This window comes from Lingula anatina, chromosome 8, assembly GCF_051362555.1.
Source record: "Lingula anatina isolate TDL-2025a chromosome 8, LinAna3.0, whole genome shotgun sequence".
Classification (NCBI taxonomy): Eukaryota; Metazoa; Brachiopoda; class Lingulata; order Lingulida; family Lingulidae; genus Lingula; species Lingula anatina.
The window spans coordinates 10,902,799-10,927,840 of record NC_141774.1 but is presented as its reverse complement, the minus strand read 5'-3'; the positions used below and the strand labels follow the sequence as shown (position 1 = coordinate 10,927,840).

The window sequence follows — 25,042 nt, the reverse complement described above, 5'->3', positions numbered from 1 at the left end:
GATTATCAAAAAGAATTTCTACAATGGTGCTTATTATAAAAGCAAACTTAAAAGGGAAAAAATAATCTTTTCCGTCCTCGTTTGGTGGGGGCAGATATGGATCTATTTTGTTTTAAAACACGTGCCCTCACTCCTTCCATTACTGTCATGTTTGGCTCTTATTTCCTTCTTTGCCGTTACTTTAAGAGAAGGCACTTAATCACATGGTAAGCTTCTTGGTAATTATTAAAGTATAAAAATTTGTTAGTGACGCAGTCCATTACACATCCCAATAATGAAATGAAACAATCCACCAACCACATATTTAAATTTTTTTTCTATTTTTATTTATAACAATAAAGATAATGTACAAATAAAGAAAAACAGTTCCATGAAGCAGCAAGCGTAGCAGACTAACTTTTGGGTGCGTCTGGTTCTCCATCACTGCCTACATCAACTGAGTCATCTTTGTCCAAGCCTTTGTCCCATTCATCACTGTCCCAGCCATCTATGTCCAAGTCAACTTTGTCCAAGCCTTTGTCCCATTCATCACTGTCCAAGTCATTTTTGTCTAAGTCATCTCTGTCCAAGTCATCTTCGTCCAAGTCACTTTCGTCCAAGTCAATTTTGACTGAGTCATCTTTGTCCCTGTCACTTCTGCCCCAGTCTTCCAATGCCTGATCCACCATCTCCTGGTCAACGTCTTCTGACTCTTCAGAAACTTCAAACAAGTCCAAACCCTGCAGGATGTCCGGGTCCAAGGTCCCCAAGGGGTTGGCCAGCTGCTCCTCAATATCCTTCCCTCCCAGTGGCCCCATCAGCACTCCACTGGCCTCCAACGCCGTCACAGATTTGTAGCCCATCTGAAGTGGAGATACAAATGTTTCATATCACATTTTTAGCCAATCTCAAATGAAGATACAATTGTTTAGAGCCAATCTCAAGTGAAGATACAAATGTTTCAGACCACATTTTTAGCCAATCTGAAGTGGAAACAAAAATTTTAGAGCCAATCCGAAGTGGAGATACAAATATCTTATATCACATTTATAGCCAATCTGAAGAAGGATACAATTATCTTATATCACATTTATAACCAATTGGAAGTGGAAATACAATTGTCTTGTATCACATTTATAGCCAATCGGAAGTGGAGATACAACTGTGTACAGCCAATCTAATTCATAAAGTTACAGATCTTTACAAAAATTACTTAGGACATGTATGCACCCTTATCTTATGGCCCTGATGGGATAAAGAGGTCAAGGAAGAAAGTAAATGGCTATCTACCTTAAATTTTGCAGCTAATTCTAAATCTTCTAATCTTACTCTGACTTTACTTCCGATTCTGTAGTGCCTGAAAAATACACAATAAATCTATCAGTTTGTTATTACTATGTTAAAATAAACATTGCATCGATTCACACTATAGTGGTAATTAAGGTCTTCCACATTTTAGCTTACTAATAGGAACATGCCTCTTATCAAAGAGGCTCATTACCATGTACCAAGCTTATAGAAAAAAGGGCTCACTATGTGACTGCCTGATAATATACTGGGTATAAATAATCAAATCTTTCATCAATTAAATCTCATCTAATCAAAATAAACTAAGAAAACTGTCATGGAGAAATACACCCACCCCCCCACCCCCCACCCCCCTCCACTGGAGACTGAACTATACATGTAAGGGATCATTCAGAATGAGTGCTAACTGGTCCACAGCCTAAATATGGCAGACATGAAAGGAAGACTGCTAAACCTGTAATGGTCTCTCCACCACTTACATGCCTCCACACGCATCGTCCCTGAAGGGGCACAGTATTTAAATCTCCGCTCCATTTGACCAGATGTGTGGAGAGGTGTGTCAGAGGTGGAGAGACCATTACAGGATTAAGCTGTCTTCCTTTTTTATGTAGGTCCACCACATTTAGGCCGTGGATCAGTTACCACTTACATCTAGTTCTGAATGGTCCCTAAGGCACATGAATATTAATTGTATATATATAGGCTGTGTTCACAATTAAAGTTATAGTATCAGCAGGATTGACCTATCTCAGTCAAGATTCTTGCTAAGGTGCAGTCAATGTAATCAGCTTCACTGTCTGGCACGTACCCCCCCCCCCTTCCCAGCACAGTAATATGGCCTACATCATGGACCACTCAGTTTTCCCGACTTTACCCAAGTACTTCAAGTTACGAGGGGGCCTGCTAGACAATTAAGCTGATTGCACTGACAATGCCTTAGTGAAAATCTCTACTGAGAAAGATCGACCCCGCCTGTACGATAACTTCTATTCTGAACACAGCCATAAACTGCATACCAGTAGCTTCCTTCGATCCTTGGTTTTTCGCATATGCAATAGAATTTGTGTCCTATATCTATGTAGATATCATTCCCTTGGATTTGCTTTATCGTGCCCACTACCTCCTTGCCCATTGGATCTCCGAGCTGCATCCATTTGGAGCGGCGCAGAAGGGAGTAGAACGTGTTCTCGTTGTCAGCAAATATATTTTCCGTAGGTTTTGTATCAGTTATTTCTTGATCTTTGGAATCAGGCGAGCTGTCTATTTCTGTAGATGCTGTGGGTTGTGGTATACTCGTCTCAGATGCATAAGCGCGAGAAATACTGCAAAAGTTGGGATAAATCCGTCTGAAAAATCTGACATGTTTCAGCATCATGGTCGCAGCCATTTTTCGTTAACTCTCCTTGGGGAAGCCTCGCTTTCGATACGAGCTTAAATATTACATGGTTGTAAATCGAGATTCATGATTACGTTTTGTTGTCAAGTTGGTAGCTTCAGCCAATTAAATTGCGGCTTACTAACGGAAAGGAAGTCAGTCTTGGAAGGAGTCACACGTGCAAACCAGTGTTGTTTACAGTTAAAGACCATTCTGAGTCAAGTATATTTTCATTATGGCAGGGAAAGTCTCAGGACTTCTTGAGTTTTTCATGGTGGTGGGGCGATTGAAGGTAATCACGATCAACATTTTCGTTAATAACGTGTGAACATACACCGTTTTGGTCTTTGACCACTTAGCCTTTACATTCAAGTTTACTGGCAGTACAAGTTTACACCACGCATCTAACGTTTTACTAAAAACACAGCAATATGGCAAAGTGGTGTCGGAGGAGCGCATTGGTAAAACCATGTTTCTCCCAAAAGGGGGTAGGTGAATAAGCAGACCCAGGCTTGGGTGGGGGGGGGGGGGTTAAGTGAATGGACAGACCAAGGAAAGTTGCGTAGTGTTCATTATCATAAATATCTATACCAAGAAGTAAGCTATATTGTTAAATAAGCACATTTAAACCAGTTTTGATGCACTTTCCTGTTCCTCTTGAATTATTTCATATTAAAATTAAAAGCACAGTCAGTCCATATATACCGTATCCCATTTAAAAGCTACATTGTACATTAATGGTTACATCATGATACCTTGTTACAGCGCACAGTCCGAGCTGGGTGGGTTCAGAGACATGTGGCGCAGCCGGAGAGTGTGTCTGACCACATGTACAGAATGGCAGTCATGACACTGGCACTGGGAGACAATGACGGCATTAACAGAGACAGGTATATGGCTTTATTATTACAGGGTGTAGAGAAACACTGTCTTTCTCTAATATAGGGTGCTTAATTCTTTCTTCCTTCTAATACAGGGTGAATAAAAACTGTTTTCTTTCTAATACAGGGTGTATGGAAGCTATGTAATCCTGCTAATACAGGATGTACAAAAACTTCTCTTCTTCTATAACAGTTTGTACTGTACAGGTATTCTCTGGCTTCTAATACAGGGCATTTAAGAACCTCTTCCTTCTTCTAATACAGTATGTATACTGACTCTTCTTTTTTCCAACCAATACAGAGAACATTCAACTTCCAAGTTCTAATAAGGTGTATGAAAATTCTCCCTTCTAATACAAGGTGTATAATGACTTGGCCTTCTTCTAATACAGTGTGTGTACTGACTTGGCCTTCTGATACAGGGCATATACAAATATAACAGAGATGATTTTACAAACCTCAATAGTTTTTGAAAGAAGAAATTAAATATTCATAATTGGATAAATAAATTTGCATATCTACTGAAGAATTTTTTTAGCTTGGGATAATTAACTGATCCCGTCTGAAGATTATAAGCTACAATGAAGACGGGATGCTGAACATTTCATTGATTCAAATTGTAATCTGTTAAATCTGAAATCATGCATATTAGATATTGTTAACTTGGGAATAATTAAGTGATCCAATCTAAAGATAAAATGTTCAAATAGAAGCATAAAATTATACTGAACTGACCAATAAGAGTGAGGGGGACCACCCATCACCTCAGAAGTGGCACTGGACTTCTAGTTCAGTTGAGCTCCAGCCATGATACTATACAGGCCCGTAGCCAGCAATTTCAAAAGGGGGGTTCATTTTCTGAAAAAGTGGACCTTTTTCCATAAAAACATCATGTACCTAGATCAAATTTTACCCAGAGTGGACCTTTTCCCAGCATAAGGGGCGGTTCTTTCGAACCCCCCCCCCCCCCCCCGAACCCCCCCCCTGGCTACGGGCCTGCTATACACGCTGTTTATTTGCTCAGCTTATATTAATAAAATTCCATAACCACACCAAATCTAGTTGGTTATACAAAGTATTCTTTCTTCTAATAGAGGTTATATACGAACTATTTTTCTTCTTAAAGGGGTCATATACAAACTATTTCTTCTGCTATTACAGGGTGTATACAAAGTGACTCTTCCTTGCTGTGTAGTCCATCACACATGGAATTAATATAATATGTTTGGGAGTGGTGTTGTGAGATTAATTTTAACCACATGCTGCAAAATGTTAATTTTGAACATCACACAGTATGACATTGCATTACATTACTTTACATCGCATTGCATTGCATTACATTAGTATACAGTATGGTATTGCATTGCATTGTGTATTGTATTGTATTGTATTGTATTGTATTGTATTGTATTGTATTGTATTGTATCATACTGTATTGTATTGTATTGTATCATACTGTATTGTATTGTATTGTATTGTATCACATTGTATTGTATTGTATTGTAGGTGTTTAAAGCTGGCCCTGGTTCATGACATGGCAGAGAGTCTGGTGGGAGACATCACTCCAGCAGTATCATATTGTATTTTATTGTATTGTATTGTATTGTACTGTACTGTACTGTACTGTACTGTACTGTACTGTACTGTACTGTATCACATTGTATCACATTGTATTGTATTGTATTGTAATTCAGATGTTTAAAGCTGGCCCTGGTTCATGACATGGCAGAGAGTCTGGTGGGAGACATCACTCCAGCATGCGGCATCAGCAAAGAGGAGAAACACAGAAAAGAAAAGGTTGGAGAGCAGGCCTACTGTTTTGGATATAAATATCGTCAAATGGTTTAAACCAGTTAACTAATAAGTTGTCATAAGGTCCTCAGTGTTGGTTCAGCATCTACCTATTTCTTTTTCTGTTAAAACAATTAAGTAAATTTATCATATTTTGTTTTTGACAATTAATTAAGAATAATTTGGAATTTCAAAGAAATAACATCACCCTATGAAATGTCAGGTTTTAAATTTTAGAAAACATGCCTGACTCAAATCACAAGTGAAGTCAGTTATGTTATTTACAGGATGCAATGAATCACATCACAAGTTTACTGCCAGGGGATATAGGAACAGAGGTCATTGACCTGTGGATGGTAAGGCACAGAGGTCATTGACCTATGGATGGTAAGGCACAGAGGTCTTTGCCCTGTGGATGGTTAAGCAGACTCAGATACTAGTGCAGTGCCATAATGGTACCAAACCTTAACACGGAGATAGCTTGACCAGTTATTTTATTTAATGGCAAAGTAAACACAGGTAGCTGTACACCAAAAGCATGTTGCAAAACACAGTTACTCAAAGGCAAAAATGTAGAAACAATAAATGATTGCTGCAGATATATTAATTTTGTTATTGTATGGTAATTACTAGATCTTTACAATGGGAATTATTATTATAATTATTGGTACATAATTTGGATATCATAAAATTTATATTCTTATATAGCATTTGTGGTGCATTTACTGTTGAAAAAAGAATGATAGGGTAACTTGCTTTTCAGTTTCATTCTACCACTCAGTAGTTATGTTCCAATTTTGAGAATTTATGACCTCAAAAAAGACATTACCCTTATATTTCACCATTTCTTCCATTGAAAAGGGAATCATGACTGTTATTGTGTTTATTAAGACAGCATATCTCACCTATCGCAATTTTTCCTCAGGAGTATGAGCAGCAGACATCCAAGGAAGCAGTTTATGTCAAGGACATAGACAGATTTGAGATGATTCTGCAGGCGTATGAATATGAGAGAGAACAAAGCAGGCCTGGAGAGTTGCAGGATTTCTTTGACTCCACTAAAGGTAAGAACATACTGGAAGTGGTATTTTGGGTTCTGTCCAAGTGAGTTTTGGTACACCAAATCTGATTGGTTGTCAGGTAGTTGCAAGTTAAAATTTTCATTCTTTGGCTATGAGGCAAGGGCTTTCCCAGAGTTTTGGACAGCTGCCAGCATCGTCGGACAACCTATGTTTTCAAAGACTGCTGGACAGCTTATGGATTTTTTTGGAAATATGACAACTTTTGGCATACTTGGACTCCCTAACATTTTGTAGGAAATTACAGGTGGTAATTTTGGACAGCTTGTACCCCCAATCCTGGGAAAAGCCCTGCTATGAGGTCAAGGCTATTTGGCTGTCTGCAGAACATAGTGCAGAAGACAGGGAGCTGCATATAGATGACATCAGATGACACAAGAACAAGAAATAAAATGAACACTAAGTTCATATTCCATCAGGTACACTCTACCGGTGGTTATTTGAGAATGGCATACATCCATGCAGTAGAGGTTCCGGCTTTGAGTCACAGACCTCCTTGAATGGCGTTTTTTTCTCTTGATTTTAAAACTGTGGCAGTCATTCCATTGAAGAGTCACGTGTCCTGATAATGTGTTTCTGTTTTATACCTCAGGGAACCTTGCATACTGCTCTGCCTGGGAAATGTGTGATTTAAATGCTAGAAACAAGTCAATACTTGAGATTAGAGCTAGTACAGACTGTCAAAGTTTTGAAATGTATTTTGTCACTTTTTGCTAGATTAGTATATTTTATTTACAATTTCCAGGCAAATTCAAACACCAGACGATACAACAGTGGGTACAGGAACTGGAAAAAATGAGAAACAAAGACCCTACAGATGATAAGACATAGCATTTATAATGTCACAACTCAGAACATTCTTTGAACAGACCCCATAAATGATAGACCTACTTAAAACAAAGACTCCACAGATAATATGACACAACATCTGGTCACATGTCACACCACTGGACATAACATACTGAAGGAATACTGAACTGGTGTCTCTTCCTGGTGTGACCTATTGTGCCCTGGTGTGACCCATTGTGCACTGGTGTGACCTATTGTGCCAAGGAGTGACTTTTTGTGCCAAGTAGTAACCTATTGTGACTTGGAGTGACCTCTTGTGCTAAGGAGTGACCTATTGTGACTTGGAGTGACCTCTTGTGCCAAGGAGTCACTTATTGTGCCAAGGAGTGACCTATTGTGCTCCACAACAACAATGATATGACGTCCTTCGTGACAGGGGCAGGATTGCCATTGTCGTGGGAAATATGGTTGAAATATGGTTGTTAAAGACATATGGTGAAAATGGTGGAATATATAGGACAAAGAGTCCAGTATATTTGCAGTATTTTTTTTTAACCACCTTAGGGATGTCCATGGTGTATAAACTTACAACTAATACATTTTAGAAGATTTTAGAAAGTAATTTAAAGACGATAACTAAAAGACATTAAGTTTTATTACTGATCACTGACCTAATGAAAATACAGTCAATATCTTAGCCTTCTGGTGATCAGCCAAAAAAGCACAATGCTGAATAGTCTGACACAGTGATGTCACTGCTTGTCTGACTTTGCAAAAGCTTTTTTGTTTGTTTGTTTTTTTCTGTGAAAAAAGCATTTACTTTCATATGAAAATATGTAATAAATTTAACTAGTTTTAGCTATAGAATATGAGAACCTTGTTCGTTTTGTCAGAAATCTTAAAACCGTTCACACACAGCCGAAGCCTGGGAAAGTCCTTATATCAGTAGTTAAGTAGCATTGTTTTATAAGCAGAAAGGAATATTTATTCACGTCTAATAAGCCATATCCTAATACACCCGCTCTTTCGCGGGTTGAATGCGGGGCATAAACGCGTCCAGTACTCTTCTTTCGCCTGTCCATGGCGATGGAGTTCAACATTGGCCTAACCAGCACACAAGCCTACCCGGTTGTTTAAATCCGCGGTCCGTTATATGTCATACTAGAAAACCACTCCGAGAGCGCAGACCTCTGCCAAGGCAGCGATTTTAGTTTATTATTGATTGATTATTGATCCGGATCACCACCAAAAACTAATCATCTCTTCCTTGGCCCACTTCTGACAGTTCCTGAAAATTTCATCACAATCGGTCCATAATTTTTTGAGTTTATGTTGATGACAAACAAACAGACAGACTAAGAGGGGTGAAAACATAACCTCCTTGGCGGAGGTAAATATAGGCCTACATGTTTGGCTGAAAACATTCCATTTCAGCCGACGGCAACATATTAAACGTTACAGTCTAAACAGTGCCGTTCTTGTTGTGCCTGAAGCTGAAGTCTGCGTGGCCTTACAGCGGGTTTGCATCCATTATGCGGTGTATCATCCACGTGCAATGTCACCCACGTATTGAGATAGTTCAGTCAACGTGTCCAGGTAATAGGTTAATGCCTGTCAACTTGTGGTTTTTGGGACAACAGTAAGGTCGATGTCGGTTGACGGCGTCTCCTGCGTCAGAATTTTCTCTCTGTATCCAGGCGAGAAGTCAAAATTGATTTCAGCAACGTGACAAAAAGTAACCCCTACAGGTTTTTTAAATTTTTCTCGAGCAGACGACAACAGTTGCACTTCCGCCTCCGGTTGTTCCCTGCCACCTTGTTTAAACGGAGTCTGATTCCCATTCTCGTCGCTAGGTTGCGTTTCCATGGTTTCCTTCCCAATAGTGCTGTCATCCGGCGGTTTGCTCGGCGCCCATTGTTTCACCCAGGCAACCATGCTAGACAAGTCTGGCTTGATGCTGTACAACCCGTGAGCCACCGTGGTCTGATACTCGTTTTCTTCTTCAAAATCCGTGTAATACACATCCTCGCGAACCCAGTCCGCGCATTTCAAGATGAAGGCCACGAAGAAAGCAGCCACGGCCAGAAACGGTATCACCGTCAGCCCTTGTTCCGGCTGCAATAACGGGGCTTCTCCATCTGCGGTGCACCGGCTGTGTTTGCCCACCCCCGAGTGACACGTTAAACACTCCAGGCAAAACACAGGTGTCGTTATGTTTCCCGATTTTCCTGACACGATGCCGTAGGGTGGAGACGACCTCGATGAGTTCGTGGCGGTGGCGTTTGGCTGATGTTTGGAAATAATGTCTTCTAATACGACACGTCCCGGGACAGAGGTGGAGGTCTCGAGAAGCGTGGTCTCCAGACTTGCCGTCACGCCATCGCGTAGGAACAACTGACTGATTGTAACTAACGCCAAAACAAACGCCTCGCAGCGGCCCAAATACATGTCACCCCTGTGATAATCCTACGTTATTTTCTCCCTTAAAGGACCACGTTAAGTAGGCGGCAAAAGTTGACAAGTCAAGCGCCCCACTCGACAGTGGGAATGTGCGTGTTGATGACAGTGAGCCAACTTAAAATACAATACTGCGCAATTCCTGTAAGGGGCAAAAATCCTGATATGTGTAAGCACCTGTGGTTATCCAAGTCCAGGTAGAAGTATATACACCAACGTAAAGTTTCAATACAATAAAGATGAGGGTCAACTCCCTTCTTATGCTTAATGGATGAGAATACTTCAATGTTACTCTCTAAAAAGCACTTTTAAGTACTTAAAAATAGTCCAAAGAGCTGTTTGTCCCCGCGTGGATCATCGATATTGTATGGTCCCTTCACACAGAAGTGCAGAGCGTCCTGCCTGGTATTAAACTGGATGAATCATGACAGCGGGCGGTCCTTTCAGAACAACAGTATAACGTAGCAGTCAAACTCGTTTTCTATTACGTGTCTTTGAATACAGATGTGTCCGCGCTATTTAATCAAGGTCAATCTTCCCAGATCTCCGTTTCACCTGAAGAGGCTTGAGAAGCATTATGTCCATTATGTCATCTGAACAGCGGTTATGTAATGAAGTCTAGCTCTGTTCTTTCTCTGAACAGATATATAACTTCCACGTTAAATTAAAGCGTCACCAGGCTGTGTGCGTATTTACCGTGTAGAAAAGCATCGCCAAAGTCCACCGCGGAGACGAATTTACCGAACTCCACCCAGGAAGCAAGATTACCCGAAGTCCACAGTGTAGGTGGTTTTAACAACGAAAATTCGGGACTCAAAGAAGTTAAACTTCCCTGCTAAACTGCCACCTGTGTTACTCCCAGCTAACAATAAATTACTTTAAACGTTGCCATAAATTTCCTTCAATACTTAAATACATCGCTTTTTAATGCGTCCCGTTTTAACTCATTGCCTAAATTCAGAAGCGAAGCGAAATAAAGCTCGACAATAAATTAACTGCATAGATGTGACAATATGTTAAAGATTCAGATGTTGCCAGGGCAACATGCTAAATAGGATGTCGAAATCTGATAAAAACGTGAACGATTTTGTGACCAGTCCCAGAGTATCAAAAAGGGTGTGTGTGTGTGTGGGTGGGTGGGGGGGGGGGGATCCGCCATTATCACCCTGAAGGTCATCTGTTAATGCCTTATCTGCAACTGTGTGCGTGCGCGGAGTGTCCTTACCTCTCGGATCACCTGCACCAGACTTTTGTCTTGTTAGAGGACATTGTGGAGAAATCTGATACATCTAACTGTGGATATTTCTAATTTGATTGGCCCCGATGCAAGTTTAGTAGAAAATTGAACATGATTGGATTCGTTGGATCACTCCTCCCATTAAGACTACAGGCGCGGCCTCTCTCAGGAACTCACAGGGAGAGGTTACTCCCTTGGAAATTGGTAGATTTCTAATATTTCTTCACCCTGGGTTTACTATATAGTTAAAACCTAAACTGTAACACGAGAAAGACAAGTCAACTATATAATAATAATAGTAATAATAATAATAATTATCATTATTTTATTTACGTCACACGTTTAAAAATAAACCCCACCCTACTATGGGTTACTACAGGAAGAATTGGTGCACAAAAATTTATGAACGTATTAACTACTAGTAGAGAAGCTAGAAAAGGTGTGGCAAAAGCTTCTTCCACCACCCCTTCCCCTCGCTCATTCTCTCCCGATCTGCCAAATGTAGTGCGACCTGATTGATATCGATTCTTCATCATTATCGACGGTCCTCAATAATCTACCTTAATTCTCATGTAGTTGTAGATGATGTTTTATCAAATCTCGACGCGTGCTGGCCTTAATTGGTTTTCTATGGCCAGTCGGTCAATTATGTTCACTTTGAGAGGAGGGCCGTGTTATGTAATGCAGTTGAAGAGTTTAGTTAAGGGAATTACGCCTGACAACGAAGTTACATTTATAATTGAATATTACCATGTTTGGCGCGAGATCGATCCCTTGCATTTCCTTTGTTAATTTTATATATGCTGCGCAATTATGTGCACTTATTTAGATTTCACGGTCAAAAATAATTTCCATGGGATGATATTTTCACCCTTCCTGTATGATTTGATACGTACGAGTGCGTGTGTGTTTAACTCATTGCCCGACATTTATGCTTCTGTAAAAACTATTCAAATCGCGGAACCGTGTCGTAGTGAAATTTTGTGGTGCAAACATAGGAGGCCGATAATACTGCTTATTATATCTGATCGTCTCTGTAGTTGCAGGGGGCGTTAGGTTTCACCCTTATTTATATTTTATTACTGTTTGTGTATTGTTTTTACTTTTACTTGATTAACTGTTTATTCTAATATTTGATAACTGTATCCTAATGTACGTAGCCATCAACTAATTGAACATGTTTACCAAATAAACAAACCCTTAGGTTTCAAGTTCCAATATCTCTAACCCTCTTGATTAACTTCCAGGCAGCCGTGCTAATTTTAAACTGTGTGTATCTAGGTAAATCACTTCTCGACCCGTGTCACTTATGATACAGCTTTATTTACCCTAATTGCTTCACCGGACAAACTACGTCTTAACGCAAGAGTAAAGAGAGCTCCGTGAGTAGTAAGTGTATCAACTAACACGAGGTTAATATCAAGAATGACAATGTGGTACAGCTGGGTTAACAGCTTGGGAAGCGAACTAAGGCCCCATTTCCAATGACATTTTTGATCTACTTAGATCGATCCAACTCCACAGGGACTTTCGCTGAATGCAATCAGATTGAGAGATTAATACGTCTCTTCCTAGCGTTGAATAAAATACAGAAAAGCTGCTGGTTATACAAGTACGTTGGAAACAAGAGGAGGCGCGTTAATCTGTTAATCTGATTGCATTCAGCGAGAGTCCTCACGGATTTGGATCGATCTACTTGGACCGATAGTTTCATAAAGAATGAGCCCTAATTCTGTATTCAGATGAACCCATGGTACTAGCTGGATCGATCCAACTCCGAGGGGATTCTCGCTAAAGCCAGACAATTAAGCTGATTACTTTGACTGCACTTAAACGAGAATCTCTGCAGAGTTGGATCGGTCCAGCTAGACCGACAAGTTTATCTTAACGCTCCCAACGAGGAAGAAAACCGAGATGTTGCTTCGAAGTTTAAAAAAATTCTTCCACGGTTCTTGAGCTAATTTAATAGGTATCTTCTTTCATGAGTAGGCCTACTTTGAAATTGCACTCCCCTTCCCTTTCATATGCAGTGGAGCTACGAGACCTTTTCTTTATCCTTATGTCACTTATTGTAAAACAGCATTTCAGTTGGCGTGCTTTTTGCCATTGAAGTTATATAATGATGTTGTTTACCAAGGTATCAGTAGGGGACATTAAGTTGCAGCTGTGTATCGTCAAGTTTAGTCCCCAATCATTGTATGATATCTGTGGAGGGTGTGTATGTCTTGGTGTGTGTGTGTGTGAGGGGGATGCAAGCGGGATGTGGGGAAGGGGGTGCAGGTATTTTTTGCCGAACATGTCCTGGAAATGGATTTTTCACAGGGACTCATCCTCCGCCTTCATATTAAGTCAATATTACCATATGCCACGGGTCCAGATGTCCATGTTAACCTCCACAACCCGCCTTGGCCAGCATGGCCGCATATGGTCTTGCCCACTAGTTTGTGGAATGGCCTCTTCAGCTGTGTCTCTATTAAGAGTAAGACTATCATAAAGTATCATAAAGTTCTCCAAGAAATGCCATGTCCGCCAAGTGTGCACTTAGCCGATTATAATATAGAGGTAATATTTGTCAGACTTACTGTGAACGTCAGAAAGGCAACTGGCAATTTAGAAATGGTCGTAGAAGCGCCGAAATTGCGTGTTATTATTTCGTAACCATGGCCAACAGTTTCTTAAATTAATTTGTCGAGCAGCAATCTGTGATTATGATTACATTGCGATATCGATTGACACGGCAGTGGTGTTAGTTACTGAATTAATGTAACAGGTTGGTACATATCTGGAGAACTAGGCAAGGTCGGTTCATTTTCTTTAATTGCATATATTGAGAGAGAGAGAGAGAAAGAGAGAGAGAAAGGGTGGGGGAGAGAGACTACTCCTGTCTGCGTGCCGTCCAGTGCTGTCCGAGTGAGAGAAATAAAACTAATGAATCTTCCAACCTTCCTCAGCCTGAGATATTGATAATTCACTAACTAACCAACAACGCTACTAACATTTTTATTTTCAAAATAATAAATAAATAAAATAAAAATTCGTAACATTGGGGATAAAGTTGTCATCACGCAATAAACTGACTTGATAACTTGGTTACTTGATTGTTTTTTTGTTTTTTTTTATCGAAATCTCAAAGCCCATCGTGAATTTTGCGTGTCACAAATTTCTTGTTTGGCAAGTGAGCCGCAAACACAACGGCAACGAAAAATATTAAGAGAATTGCATATGCCAAAATAAAAAAATGACAGATCATAACATAATACGGAATGTAACTTACAAGTCTGATTGTTGTATGACGTGATACAGGTTAATGTATAAAGAGAAGTGGTGGCTTGCAGACCAAGGTGTCTGGTCAAACTATACTTCTCTAGACCAATCATTGGTCCAACTTGGGAGCTGACTTTGTGTGATCTGGTAACCGTAAACCATATAGTTGTTGTTCGCAAATATACCTTGTCTACTGTGGACTTGCTTCTGTTGAAAGTTGATAGCCTATATTGATTTATTTATGTTTTTATTTACATTCACTTGTGCAATATGTACATAATTATCAATACTGTTCATAATTAAATTGCACGTAATGTGCACGTACAAAACATAATATCAAAATAAGCCCATGTTCTGACTGAATTACCCGTACCCCGCCCCCTCTCCCCTTAAACACAACCCCACCGTTGAAGTAACCTCAGTAGGCCTATATTTTTATATTCTCTTCTGTAAGAGTTTTTAGGTGTAAAAAGACACTTTAAAGATTTTAGTCAGTATGTGATGAGCTTTCAACAAATATTCAACTTCTGAATCTGTAAATCTGTATAAATCCAGATTTGTGCGCACGCCCCCCTCTCCCAATGTCTTTCCTCTCTGTAAAATACTACATTTATATGATGAATATTGTGCAATATTATTACACAACCATTCCTGTGGAGACAGCGTCAGACACAGTATGTAATGAGCTATCGTCAACTGTCACTACCGTGACTCACATCAGGGAGGATCTTATTAAAGGAGATAAATTGGAATGTGACATATACCTTTTACATTACCGCAACCAGTAAATGCGACACGAAAATAAGAATAAAATAATTTTCCTTCAATCAACAGATAATATTGAAATAGAGGCTATTCACCCAGATAGCCTCATTCCCTGATGATGATGATGCTCTAGATAGACATCGAAATGTTGATGCTAAACAATTTCAATATCAGCTGCTGACTGAATAAAAAGTTTTTTTTTCACACTCTTTTTTCCTACTTTGACTTAACGTGGAAATAACATTTAGAAGAGGACGTGCTATTTTATCAACAAGCGGCACCGGTGGCACAGGCAGGGAGGGAAGTCCTGTAACCTGGTCTGGCGGTGAAATAGATTGTTTCTTAATGCTAGCTTCCAGTGCCTCATACGGCAGCTGGATTGTATCCTCCTATTTTATACTAGAGGCGACAGTGATGAAATCAATTCCATGCACAAATTCTGTCTTACAGCGGAAAAATTGCCATGAATTTGCCATGAACATATCTAGCTGTGAATATTTTGTGAAAAATGCACCTCTGGCCCCTGTAGAGGGCGGTGTCCTTCCACAGATGGTGAGAATGTCTACCCCTAGTCTGAATCGGGCCCCCCCAAAATATGCCAGACTTATTGTTATTAATTGTAAACATGCACTGAGTGCGGAATATGAAGAACTAGACAATATATATTTACTTTTACAGGGACTTAAAGCCTTGCCTGCATTTTACGTGGTCTAAAGAAGATGCCAACTTTATCAAAACCGTAGGTTTGTTTGCAGCTATGAACGATAACTAATAGAACCACTGCAATTATACTGAAAAATGCCTCTCCTCCCTTTTATGGTGCACTTTTTTCTATTAAACCTTGTTATACAATAACGATCTCTCTCTAACGTGTCAAATACACTCTAAGCATTTTTTGTACCGGAGATAATCTCTTTTAAGACTGCAGTTTCTTATACAGCAGTTATTAATGGCAGCGCTGTTATGAAAAAAAAAATCCACGAGAAGTTTTAATGTATTTCAAATATTTACAGTCACACAGCGAGCAGAGGAGCAGCTGGTGAAAGAAGATCAGGGTCGGGTTTGTGAGCACAGTTTTCCGTCTTCGCCTGAGCGCTTTCTCTTGTATAGAAGTCCTGAAAAACTTTCAATAAATGGGATAAATCCGTTTGAGTGCAGGTATCGACTTTCTGTACTGTCATTTCCGTTGACATGTTTGCCTTAATCTCAATAACGCAGTCCCTTGGAGTGTTCGTCGTCCGGCGTTCTTTTTTCAAACCCGTCCCTTTAATTATTTTATCTTTGGAAATTCTCTGTGCGTTTCCATGTCTAGAACATTGGTTTGAATGTGCATTTTGTTTCTGTGTTCTCCCGTTGGGCAAGTCTTTGCAATCTTTCATTTCTTTAACGGTGAAGTCTGTGTCCCCCTCCTTGTCCTGGGGCGCGCAGGGTGGGGGCTGTATCATGGCCGCCATATTTGGGAGAAGCCGAGAAGTAATATGAAATAATCCGTGAGCAACGTTCTTTTGAGGACCGATGTACTTCGCGTCCTCCTTGTAGTCGCTGAAATACACGTCCTCCTTAACCCAGTCTGAACACTTTAAGCAGAACGCTATTAAGAACGCTGACAGCGCTATCACCGGTATGATAACGATGTGGTCCTTGTGTATGGCGGACTCCATTTCGTCCGCGCTGAGAGTGCGCCCACTGGCCGCGTGCACAGTGTACGTATTGTTGTCGTACACTCTTCCTTGCATGGTGTTCTTTAACAGCCCGGCGGCTGCAGTTTTCATAAGACCACGCGCAGTATAACTGGGGCTCCGGTAACTGGTTGTTTTTGTCGTTGTTACATAGGTGCTGATCCGTGGTGTGATTACGCGCTCGAGCGCCCCCGGCTTTTCACGCGAACGTGCCATGACGTAATGGATAAAAAGGCCATGTGAAGTCTAAACAAGCGTTTCTCTCTGGTCTCTCCTGTGGCTATAGTTTCTCTGGACAGGCCTGGTCACTGCATTTTTCGACCACTTCTCTGGACTCCCTGCTTTAAGTTGCTTAATCCTAGCATCGTCGTTGTGAAACGTTCATTCTCGTGCTTTGTGATACATGTCAGTCCTATGCGTTCGCGTGCATGTCGCTTTTAGGAACCGTAAGCGCCTCCTTGTGCCTCAGTTGTACCTTAATTTTGCTGTAATTTCACTGTGCGCGTTCACGCCTCACTGTTACACAGAGACCGCTATCACGATCGCCTGAATCATAGCAACACGGTGGTAAATGTTTTAATTATGCGATGTCGCTGCCAACACTAGAGATTCCTCTGTGGCCATGCCTTCCGGCTGACCTTCTGGCAGCGGAATGATTTAGCTGGTCACACAACGTACTGTGTCAGAGTACATGTGTCCAGAGCTGTTCCCGTTCTTCATGCATAATTCCGATATAATGTAGCACCCGCTTTATCGTGGCTAGCTCCACCCTGATATAACTGAGCAGTAGGCGCGCGTGTCCACAGCTGCAGATACACTGTATACCTGGTTTAACAACCTATTTTAACACTGCCACGATGCTGCTACTTCGAATGATCAAATGCAACCAAGGGCCAGCAACGCAGGGCTCCACAGGGCGGATTCCCGGCTAGATTCCACACACGCGAACCGTTCATTTAAACGCAAACGCCATTAAAGTAGAAAATGACTTCGAAGGGGACGGGTGTTAGAATGGAGCTTCAAGAACGGGTTGGGGTGTTAAATGCAATATATGATTACGTTATGAAAGCGTTTGAGTGGTTGTTCATTAATATTTGCAGAGCTGTTTCGGAGACAAAACAACGCAGAGGTGGATTGTCAAGGCCAGTCCCCACTCGCAATACAGTCACAATACACTGAGCTGAACGGAAAGCTTTATGGGGTGATGTTTATGTTTTGTACACAGCCAGGTTCGTGCACAGAAAGCCATTGTTTGTTTGCTTTTTATACCGGCACGGCGTCTTGTGTATTCAATGTATTAAAGGTCTGCGATTAGGGAGCTAGGTGCATAGTCTGACTTCCCTTCGGATACACTAGTCCGTGGATGGGATTAGTAGGGTTTAAATAAAATCTTATTGGATACGATTTCAACCCGCTTTCGTGTGATGCACTCAGCATACTAGTACACGCGCACACTCAGTCTGCACGAAAATTTTATCAAAGTTAGAATGTTCTCTATACGGAATAAAGCCGCCAAATGAATTTTCTTCTGGAATAAACGCAATTTCTGCTACTCGCGAACCATATTGCTTTATCCGTCCCTGCACTTGGATTTGATGTTTTATTCCACTTTAATATAATGATTTAGTTCTAAATAACTGACTGGCCAGTCCTTTAGAACATCATGTCGTTCTGAGTTTTTAAGATCAGAACTGGGGAAGATAAGTAGATTTGCAGGATATGTAGACACAGAAATTGGAAATTTTCATTTTCATTCGTACAGTACACATTTTAACATTTCTCATGTCTGCGACTTATACAAGGCAAGCAAAATCTCTACTTTTAGTGCTTTAATTCTCCTCTATTGCCCTTAACCGACCATACAGTAAAGCCACTTGTATACAAGGAGTCTGAGTGGCAAGACTGGATAATCTATGAAGTCCACCCAAACAGCAACTTGCAGTCCACAGTGCTCTTTGTTATTAACCTTTTTTTTTTTTTTTTTTGTTATGGTAACCGCCACAAGTGTATCAACAGTTCAGTTATGACGCCCGTTTTGATAAAACATGAGTTTATAATGATCTGTTTATTCTCTGATACATGCGAATTTAACATGCACGTGAGCACCTGTCACCCGTCCCATATACCGTCATTTCCCGTTATTTCATGCGCTCTCCCGCCCTTGCCTCTTCGCGTGGCTTATTTCATGGTTTTGTAAGTTTTCCCCACTCTAAAATCTTGCCTTCAAGTTAAGTTCGTCGTGTACGAGCTTAACCTTTACTTAACCCATCATCAAGATTGCAGTTTATACTTCCTCTATAAACACTACAACCAGCATACGCGTCGGGAAACGAACTTATGACGGCACGTGGATTATCCCTCAAAGCGTTTTAAGTTAAGTATAACCAAACCCCACACTTCTTTGCATGCTTAACAAGACAAATTGAATTCAGGTAAGATATATTTACAAACTAGTTGATACATTCCCTGCTATCAGTCTGCTTTGCATGAGAAAAAGAGGTGGAGAGGGTATGCCTGAGACTCCTGCTTTTGACGCAGTAAATTAACAGAGCAATCTCATCTGAAGAGAGGGGAACAACTAACGCAATCTGTCAAAGTTTTTTCATTCTGAGCATTTTTTTTTTCTTACCATTATAAAGGGTTGTGTACAATTAGCAAATAATCGTGGCGTAAGTGTAATACTTGAATATGAACAATGTATTTCAAAGTATGTAATGTCAAAATACAATATTTGACGTTTGTCCATCACGTGACGTCACGTACATTCTTATACCACTAACGTTAAAAAGCTACGGCGCTATAAAAGCAGGCACTTTCGTTATTTTAATATGTGATCTCAGTTTCAAGTTCGGACGTCACTCACTACCGTGACGTAATTGTTGGATACCGTGACGTCATTCTAGTGGCAAATACCGTAGCAGGCATGCTGGATGGCGTTGAACTGAAGATTTGAAGGACAACGCAGGCGGTATGCTACCCACTTATCATACGACCTGATACACACGTAGTAAGCCCCGCATTCCGTGACGTCACCATGAAGACCCGCACTCGGGCACGAAAACACTGCAGTTAAAATATACAGATTTAGTTTAGAACACGAATACGTTCTGTATCCATTAAATAGATGCGACTTAAAACCCATTTGTTTTTATACTTTCTTGAGTAATTTGCATACAATTTATGCATTAAATTATCTTATTTTCTACAATTTTTGCAATAGAAACTTCCTATTTCTTTAAATATAAACAATACTACAATGCCTCTCTAACACATTTACAGGTAGAACACAACCTCTCTTACCTGGTGGTATTCTGACGGGATAATTTCCACGCGCATGTCCATATCCGGTGTGTCCCAAAACTGTGGAATGTGGCTGGCGAGTAGTGTAAATACTACTTGGATGGCCTCGTCGAGTCTGTTCATGATAGAGAACAGGTTTGAAGGGCTGAAACCCGGGCCTTTGGTTGGGTGTTCTTGGAGGTCCGTGCCCCTGATAACTTGGTCCCTGTTGGTGGTACCCAGGGGTGCTGGGTGCTCTATGAGGTCCGTGCGTGTCATAACCCAACTCTGCTTTTGAAATGCTCTGCAGTCTGTTCTCATGCCTTGATGTGGGTGCGCGCTGTGGTCCTTTCTCATTGAACAGTTTACCGACTTTGTAATTACCACGTAAGATCTCGTTTATTCTCGTGAGAAGGGGGTAGGGTCCCTGGTTACAGCCTTTTCCACTGAAGTCATCCATTTCTACCGACCAAACAAAAGCTCCTCCCAGATTTCTAGACATGATATTTTCTGCCTGGAAATAATTATGTAATATTACGTTATAAATGTATATGTTACCGTACAATAAACAGCAACTAATGTACACGTCATGTGTCCGAACAACAACAAGTTTGTACCACAAAGCCAACAAAACCAATATGATCGGATGTAAGTGATGAGCGCCGTAAAAATCGGAAATAAGAAACCCTGCCACACAACGCCGAGATTGCTCGTATGAAAGTACCTACCAACAGCACGGTAGCATTACTGTTAAAATGTAAACTAAGAATGTAAACTGAGAGAGAGAGAGAGAGAGAGAGAGAAAGTGGAAAAAGAGAGGTGGCCTACATGCCTTATAAGTTACGCTCTCCACGTCGTCATATCCGCCCCACTGACGGTCACCATAGTAATATGGACTCATCTGGTCTGCGATCCAAGCACGGTTCCACCTGCCGCTTCTTAGGTTCTGGCAAATCTGAAAGTTTACAATGGCAGAAAAATAACAGGCTATTGCTAGTTATAAAGACAATAATATTCCTGCATTAAAAAAGAAGCAATATACACAAGGTATGGATTCGAATTGCATCTTAGTGTGTCGTGAAAGTCAGTGGTGGATTTTATCTTTTGTGGCTGTGTGTTGAAGTTACACCAATAAAGACCAACAGAATACGGGACCATATCAAACATTCCTCATATAGTCTCAATGTTTTGTATACTGTATACATACATGCAAGCAATAAGATTTAAAAGATTTAAATTGAAAGGTCTTTTCTGGGACACAAAATTTATCATCAGTTTACATATGAATGCATGCTACAAGAAACTTTGACCAGAAGGTGGTCATTACCTCGTAGTAGGCCATAACTCCAGGCTCACGTGTGTATTTCCCGCCTTCTCCCGCGCCGGTAGCTGGCGCCATGAGCCCGTGCTGGGTGGGGTCCCTGAGGGTGAAGGTCATGGAATACGTTGCTATGCCAACAATTATTTGCTCTTTCCGTGCTCCCTTCCCTAGCCAGAATTCAATTGTCCATTGCTAATGAAAAAAAGACTTTGTTATGACGACATTTCGATTAGATTTGCTGATGTAAAAGTGTAGCAAAGGATACCTCGTAAAAATTGGAATGGATGAAGTCAGTTTGAGATAAGACAAGACGAAGATTTATTTGTAATATACATTATTGGGATTAAATTGCCCTGCAAAAGCGCCATTGTGCTTAAATAAGTAGTAAGAATGAAATAATGTTAAGGCGTAGTATAAAAAAGGAATACAGATGAAGGAAAATGCGAAAAAATCGTTGTTGAAACTTATTTTAAAAGATAGCTACAATTCGTATATTTACCATTATTTTACTACAGTGGGCATGACACATTGTATGTGCAACATAGACATTGTAATCCAGCGTTGACATCTCAAGACATTATTCTGACATGGTATACCTTTTTGAATCAGGAATGACATATGGACAATATGGCCGACAAAACGGACCCCACGATACGGACAAGGAAACAAAAGGGGGGGGGGGGGGGGCACGTAAGAGATGGAGGGATGAGACAGACGAATATTTCAAGAAATTAAATTGGAAGTTCGAAGCCTAAGATAAAAGACACTGGAAAAAGTATGTCGAGGCCATTAACCAACATTGAAACACTATAGGCCCTCAACGCTGATAGTGATGATAATGATAATAATACCTGGTTGAGTTCCCTGTCCCTGTCCTTCTCGTCCGCCCTGGGGTACAACCCACTGTGATGTCCCGTGAACTTCTCCCACATCCCGTGGTAGTTATACGCCATAAGCAGGAAGTAGTCCACGTGGCTACCGGGAAAATAACATATTTTGTACAATTATATACAGGCATTTGCATTTTTTCAGAGCAAGTAATATTTTTTACAACCGACTTTTATCCGTTGTAAAAGATATCTAACCTCTTTGCATGCATCTTTTCGTAATTAATCCTCTCTCTTTCTCTCTTTATTGCAGAACCTGCTCTAATACTGGTATCATAAGTGAGGTACGTTCTTAGCTATGCCATAATGTTTATTTGTAGCTAACAAACCGAATGGCTAGCTTTCAAGAAATATGAGACTCTGGATAGACGCTTGTAGACGCTTTTATTTTTTACTTCATAATGTGTAAGAGAAGAAAAAAGATTTCATATCACACTATCGATAATGTGCCTTACGGTATGAGCAATTCCGGTTCGTAACTCTTGCTAATAAAGTACATGCCGCCAGCTGTCGCTAATGTCAAGAGGAGTTTATCCTTTCCCGAGATCTGGGCTTCACTGCGGAAAGCCTCTTGCAGTTCCTGGATACAATGTAAAGATGTCACAATATTCTAATCTAAATTGTTTTCTTATGCACATTCCACCAATCATAAGATGCTATGTACGTAAAAGAACAAAAAAGAAGTACAATAGTACAAACAGTGGCGATTTCTGATTTGCGCGGCGTTTGCACGTGGCCAGTCCATTAAAAGTTTTGATAATAAATTTAATTTTCAGATAATTTCTGCAAATATTGTATGTCTGTGTCGTCTTCGTAAAACCTCTCGGAATTATCTCTAGCTTACCTTCATTAGCTTTGTAAACCTCTGTTTATCCTCTGGGGGACTACCCCTGGCGCCAGGGAACTCCCAGTCCATATCAAGGCCGTCAAAGCCGTACTTCCGGAGATATCTGACCACGTTTCTCACCCAGGCCTGTCTGTTCTCTACGCTGGACATCATGGGGACGAACTGCTTGGAGCCCTGGGCCCAGCCACCCACGGCCAGGAGCACCTTCAGGTCCGGGTTCCTTTGTTTCAGTGCTACGGTTCTCTCATACAGACCTAGGAGGGGGTGTGTCGGCTTAATAAAGCTTGGTTTTGTTGCAGTGGATGAAAATAGGCTCCCGTGCGTTTGCTTTTTTAAGGTACCATTAAGGAGCCATTTTTTTGTGCAAAATTATTACAACTGATAAAAACGTTTGTCTCACCAAGACAGTTGCGTTTGAAACTTTGTGGGATATATGTGGTTTTAAATTAACGCAGTGAAATAACTTTAAAGATGCTTTTAGTCAGGACAATGAATACATTGGCTCTCATTTGCATATGACAGTTACGTCACACCTATGTGACGAATATGACGTCAAAATTATTTCCTCTGTAATTGACATGATCTCTTCTCGTTACTTACATGCATCTTTTCTCTACCCCACCTATGACAAGCTGTAAGCAATCGCATGACACTTACAAGGGCGTTCTTGCGAAAAAAACTTTGGCATTATTATACCTCCATTCCAGAACATTTCCCCCCTCCCACCCATCCCCCTTCCCCTCCGCCACCCCAGTCCTCACCTGGCTTCCCCCCACGTGATATGTGATTTCGATTGGAAGGCTTCAGATTTCTTCCGTCGGGGGACACATCCACGAAGGCAAACAGCACGTGCGTACACAACTGAGGGTTTATATCCTCAGGAAGGAAGCGCGCCATGCCCTGCCTGGACTGGGCAAAACTGCTGTAGTAACAGAATATTTTCTTGTCGGCTGGAAGGAGAACAATTAAATGGATAATACTGGTAATCAGAAAATTGTCAACTTATCTGCCTGACTTTACTGTGAATACCGTACATGCATACATAAATTGTTGAAAATTGAGGAAACTGCAATATATTGGGACATTGATGAAGTACGTATATTTATGTAGCCAATATAGTTTGTTATTATTATTATAATTTAACGAATCGAATGATACGCTCGTCAGGACAGTGCAGTCTTTCATACATGGTAGTTACTTGTTACTATAATGTTTTCTGTTTAGTTTTGCATTCATTACCTTTTGTTGGTGCCCATAGCAAGCAGGCCAAGGTGACAAGGTAGATCAAAACCTTAAAAACAAATATTGAGAAGAAATGACACTTTTCTTCGAGATTGAAAACCTATTTTCAGACCTAATAAATTGTGCTAGTATAGAAAATAATGTATCAATATCATTTACAAGTCTGTCTCATTTTCACTCTTTCAGCCGTTAGTTGCTTCCAGTCGTTAGTTGCTAATTTCATATATTAGACGCGGGTTCTAAAATTTGTAAAAGGTGTCAGAATTATCATAATAAATAATCATTTTCACGTATTCTGTAATATTGGGCCGTTTGGGATGTCTTTTTATAATTCATGGTTTTATTCAGCAGAAACAATGTAACATCGTTAATAAAAATAAGCAGTTAGCATCAAACAGACAAGATCATTTGGAACAAACGCATACTTACAGTTTCTATCTCACTTACCTCGGTCATCCTCGTCTTGTATATACGGTAGTCCGGGTGTAACTTTTTCACTTTAAATCACCAAGAGTAGTTTGTATGTCTCTCTACGATGTCATTTTGATTCGCCTTTTAGATCTGGTTGACACAAGGATGCCGTCCCTGTGACGTATTATAGGTCTATTGGGCGCTGCCCACACTCGTTATAGAACACAGGTGTGCTCTCATAATTAGTAATTACCGTACTGTTCACAATATTCGCGCAGGTCATATCACCAACGTCGTCTCTCTCTGAAATGGCTTGTTTAAAGCACGTAATTTATACATTTTTTTAAAGAAGAACAGGAGATAACGATTTTGGGGGAATTTTATAACTACGAATCTTTGATGCATCACAAAATAGCCTGTCGTTAATTCACCAACGGCTAAAACGTTCATA

General features: G+C 40.5%; 3 protein-coding genes across 3 annotated transcripts; 1 reads left to right on the top strand and 2 right to left on the bottom strand.

The window, feature by feature from the left end:
- Positions 1 to 303: 303 nt before the first annotated feature.
- LOC106176748 (uncharacterized) lies at positions 304 to 2,704 on the bottom strand. Its single transcript, XM_013559259.2, has 3 exons — positions 2,304 to 2,704; positions 1,270 to 1,336; positions 304 to 842 (listed from the first exon to the last, which is right to left on the bottom strand). Exons 1-3 carry the CDS (start codon positions 2,672 to 2,674, stop codon positions 393 to 395), a joined length of 888 nt encoding a protein of 295 aa, XP_013414713.2. The 5' UTR covers positions 2,675 to 2,704; the 3' UTR covers positions 304 to 392.
- A 79-nt stretch (positions 2,705 to 2,783) lies between these two features.
- LOC147760337 (5'-deoxynucleotidase HDDC2-like) lies at positions 2,784 to 8,069 on the top strand. The gene is made up of 6 exons (XM_086994145.1): positions 2,784 to 2,954; positions 3,428 to 3,552; positions 5,238 to 5,340; positions 5,622 to 5,690; positions 6,260 to 6,398; positions 7,159 to 8,069. The coding sequence occupies exons 1-6, from the start codon at positions 2,898 to 2,900 to the stop codon at positions 7,242 to 7,244; spliced, it is 579 nt and encodes a 192-aa protein (XP_086850271.1). The 5' UTR covers positions 2,784 to 2,897; the 3' UTR covers positions 7,245 to 8,069.
- Positions 8,070 to 18,959: 10,890 nt separating this feature from the next.
- On the bottom strand, positions 18,960 to 23,884 carry LOC147760336 (chitotriosidase-1-like). Its single transcript, XM_086994308.1, has 8 exons — positions 23,700 to 23,884; positions 22,936 to 23,192; positions 22,547 to 22,671; positions 22,056 to 22,179; positions 21,211 to 21,396; positions 20,712 to 20,838; positions 19,905 to 20,393; positions 18,960 to 19,667 (listed from the first exon to the last, which is right to left on the bottom strand). Coding segments are annotated over exons 1-7 (957 nt in total). The 5' UTR covers positions 23,836 to 23,884; the 3' UTR covers positions 18,960 to 19,667; positions 19,905 to 20,391.
- Positions 23,885 to 25,042: the final 1,158 nt, after the last annotated feature.

What these genes read in the sequence shown, in the direction of transcription:
- LOC147760337 (XM_086994145.1), top strand. Translation starts at nt 2,898, where the DNA reads ATGGCAGGGAAAGTCTCAGGACTTCTTGAGTTTTTCATGGTGGTGGGG. An exon ending in AGGTCATTGACCTGTGGATG is followed by an intron (nt 5,691 to 6,259) that starts GTAAGGCACAGA and finishes ATTTTTCCTCAG; the next exon opens with GAGTATGAGCAGCAGACATC. An exon ending in TTTCTTTGACTCCACTAAAG is followed by an intron (nt 6,399 to 7,158) that starts GTAAGAACATAC and finishes TACAATTTCCAG; the next exon opens with GCAAATTCAAACACCAGACG.
- LOC106176748 (XM_013559259.2), bottom strand. Translation starts at nt 2,674, where the DNA reads ATGGCTGCGACCATGATGCTGAAACATGTCAGATTTTTCAGACGGATT. An exon ending in AGGATCGAAGGAAGCTACTG is followed by an intron (nt 1,337 to 2,303) that starts GTATGCAGTTTA and finishes TGTATTTTTCAG; the next exon opens with GCACTACAGAATCGGAAGTA. An exon ending in AATTAGCTGCAAAATTTAAG is followed by an intron (nt 843 to 1,269) that starts GTAGATAGCCAT and finishes TCTCCACTTCAG; the next exon opens with ATGGGCTACAAATCTGTGAC.
- LOC147760336 (XM_086994308.1), bottom strand. Translation starts at nt 23,835, where the DNA reads ATGGCGCGCTTCCTTCCTGAGGATATAAACCCTCAGTTGTGTACGCAC. An exon ending in ATCACGTGGGGGGAAGCCAG is followed by an intron (nt 23,193 to 23,699) that starts GTGAGGACTGGG and finishes ACCCCCTCCTAG; the next exon opens with GTCTGTATGAGAGAACCGTA. An exon ending in GGGACAGGGAACTCAACCAG is followed by an intron (nt 21,397 to 22,055) that starts GTATTATTATCA and finishes TTTTTTCATTAG; the next exon opens with CAATGGACAATTGAATTCTG.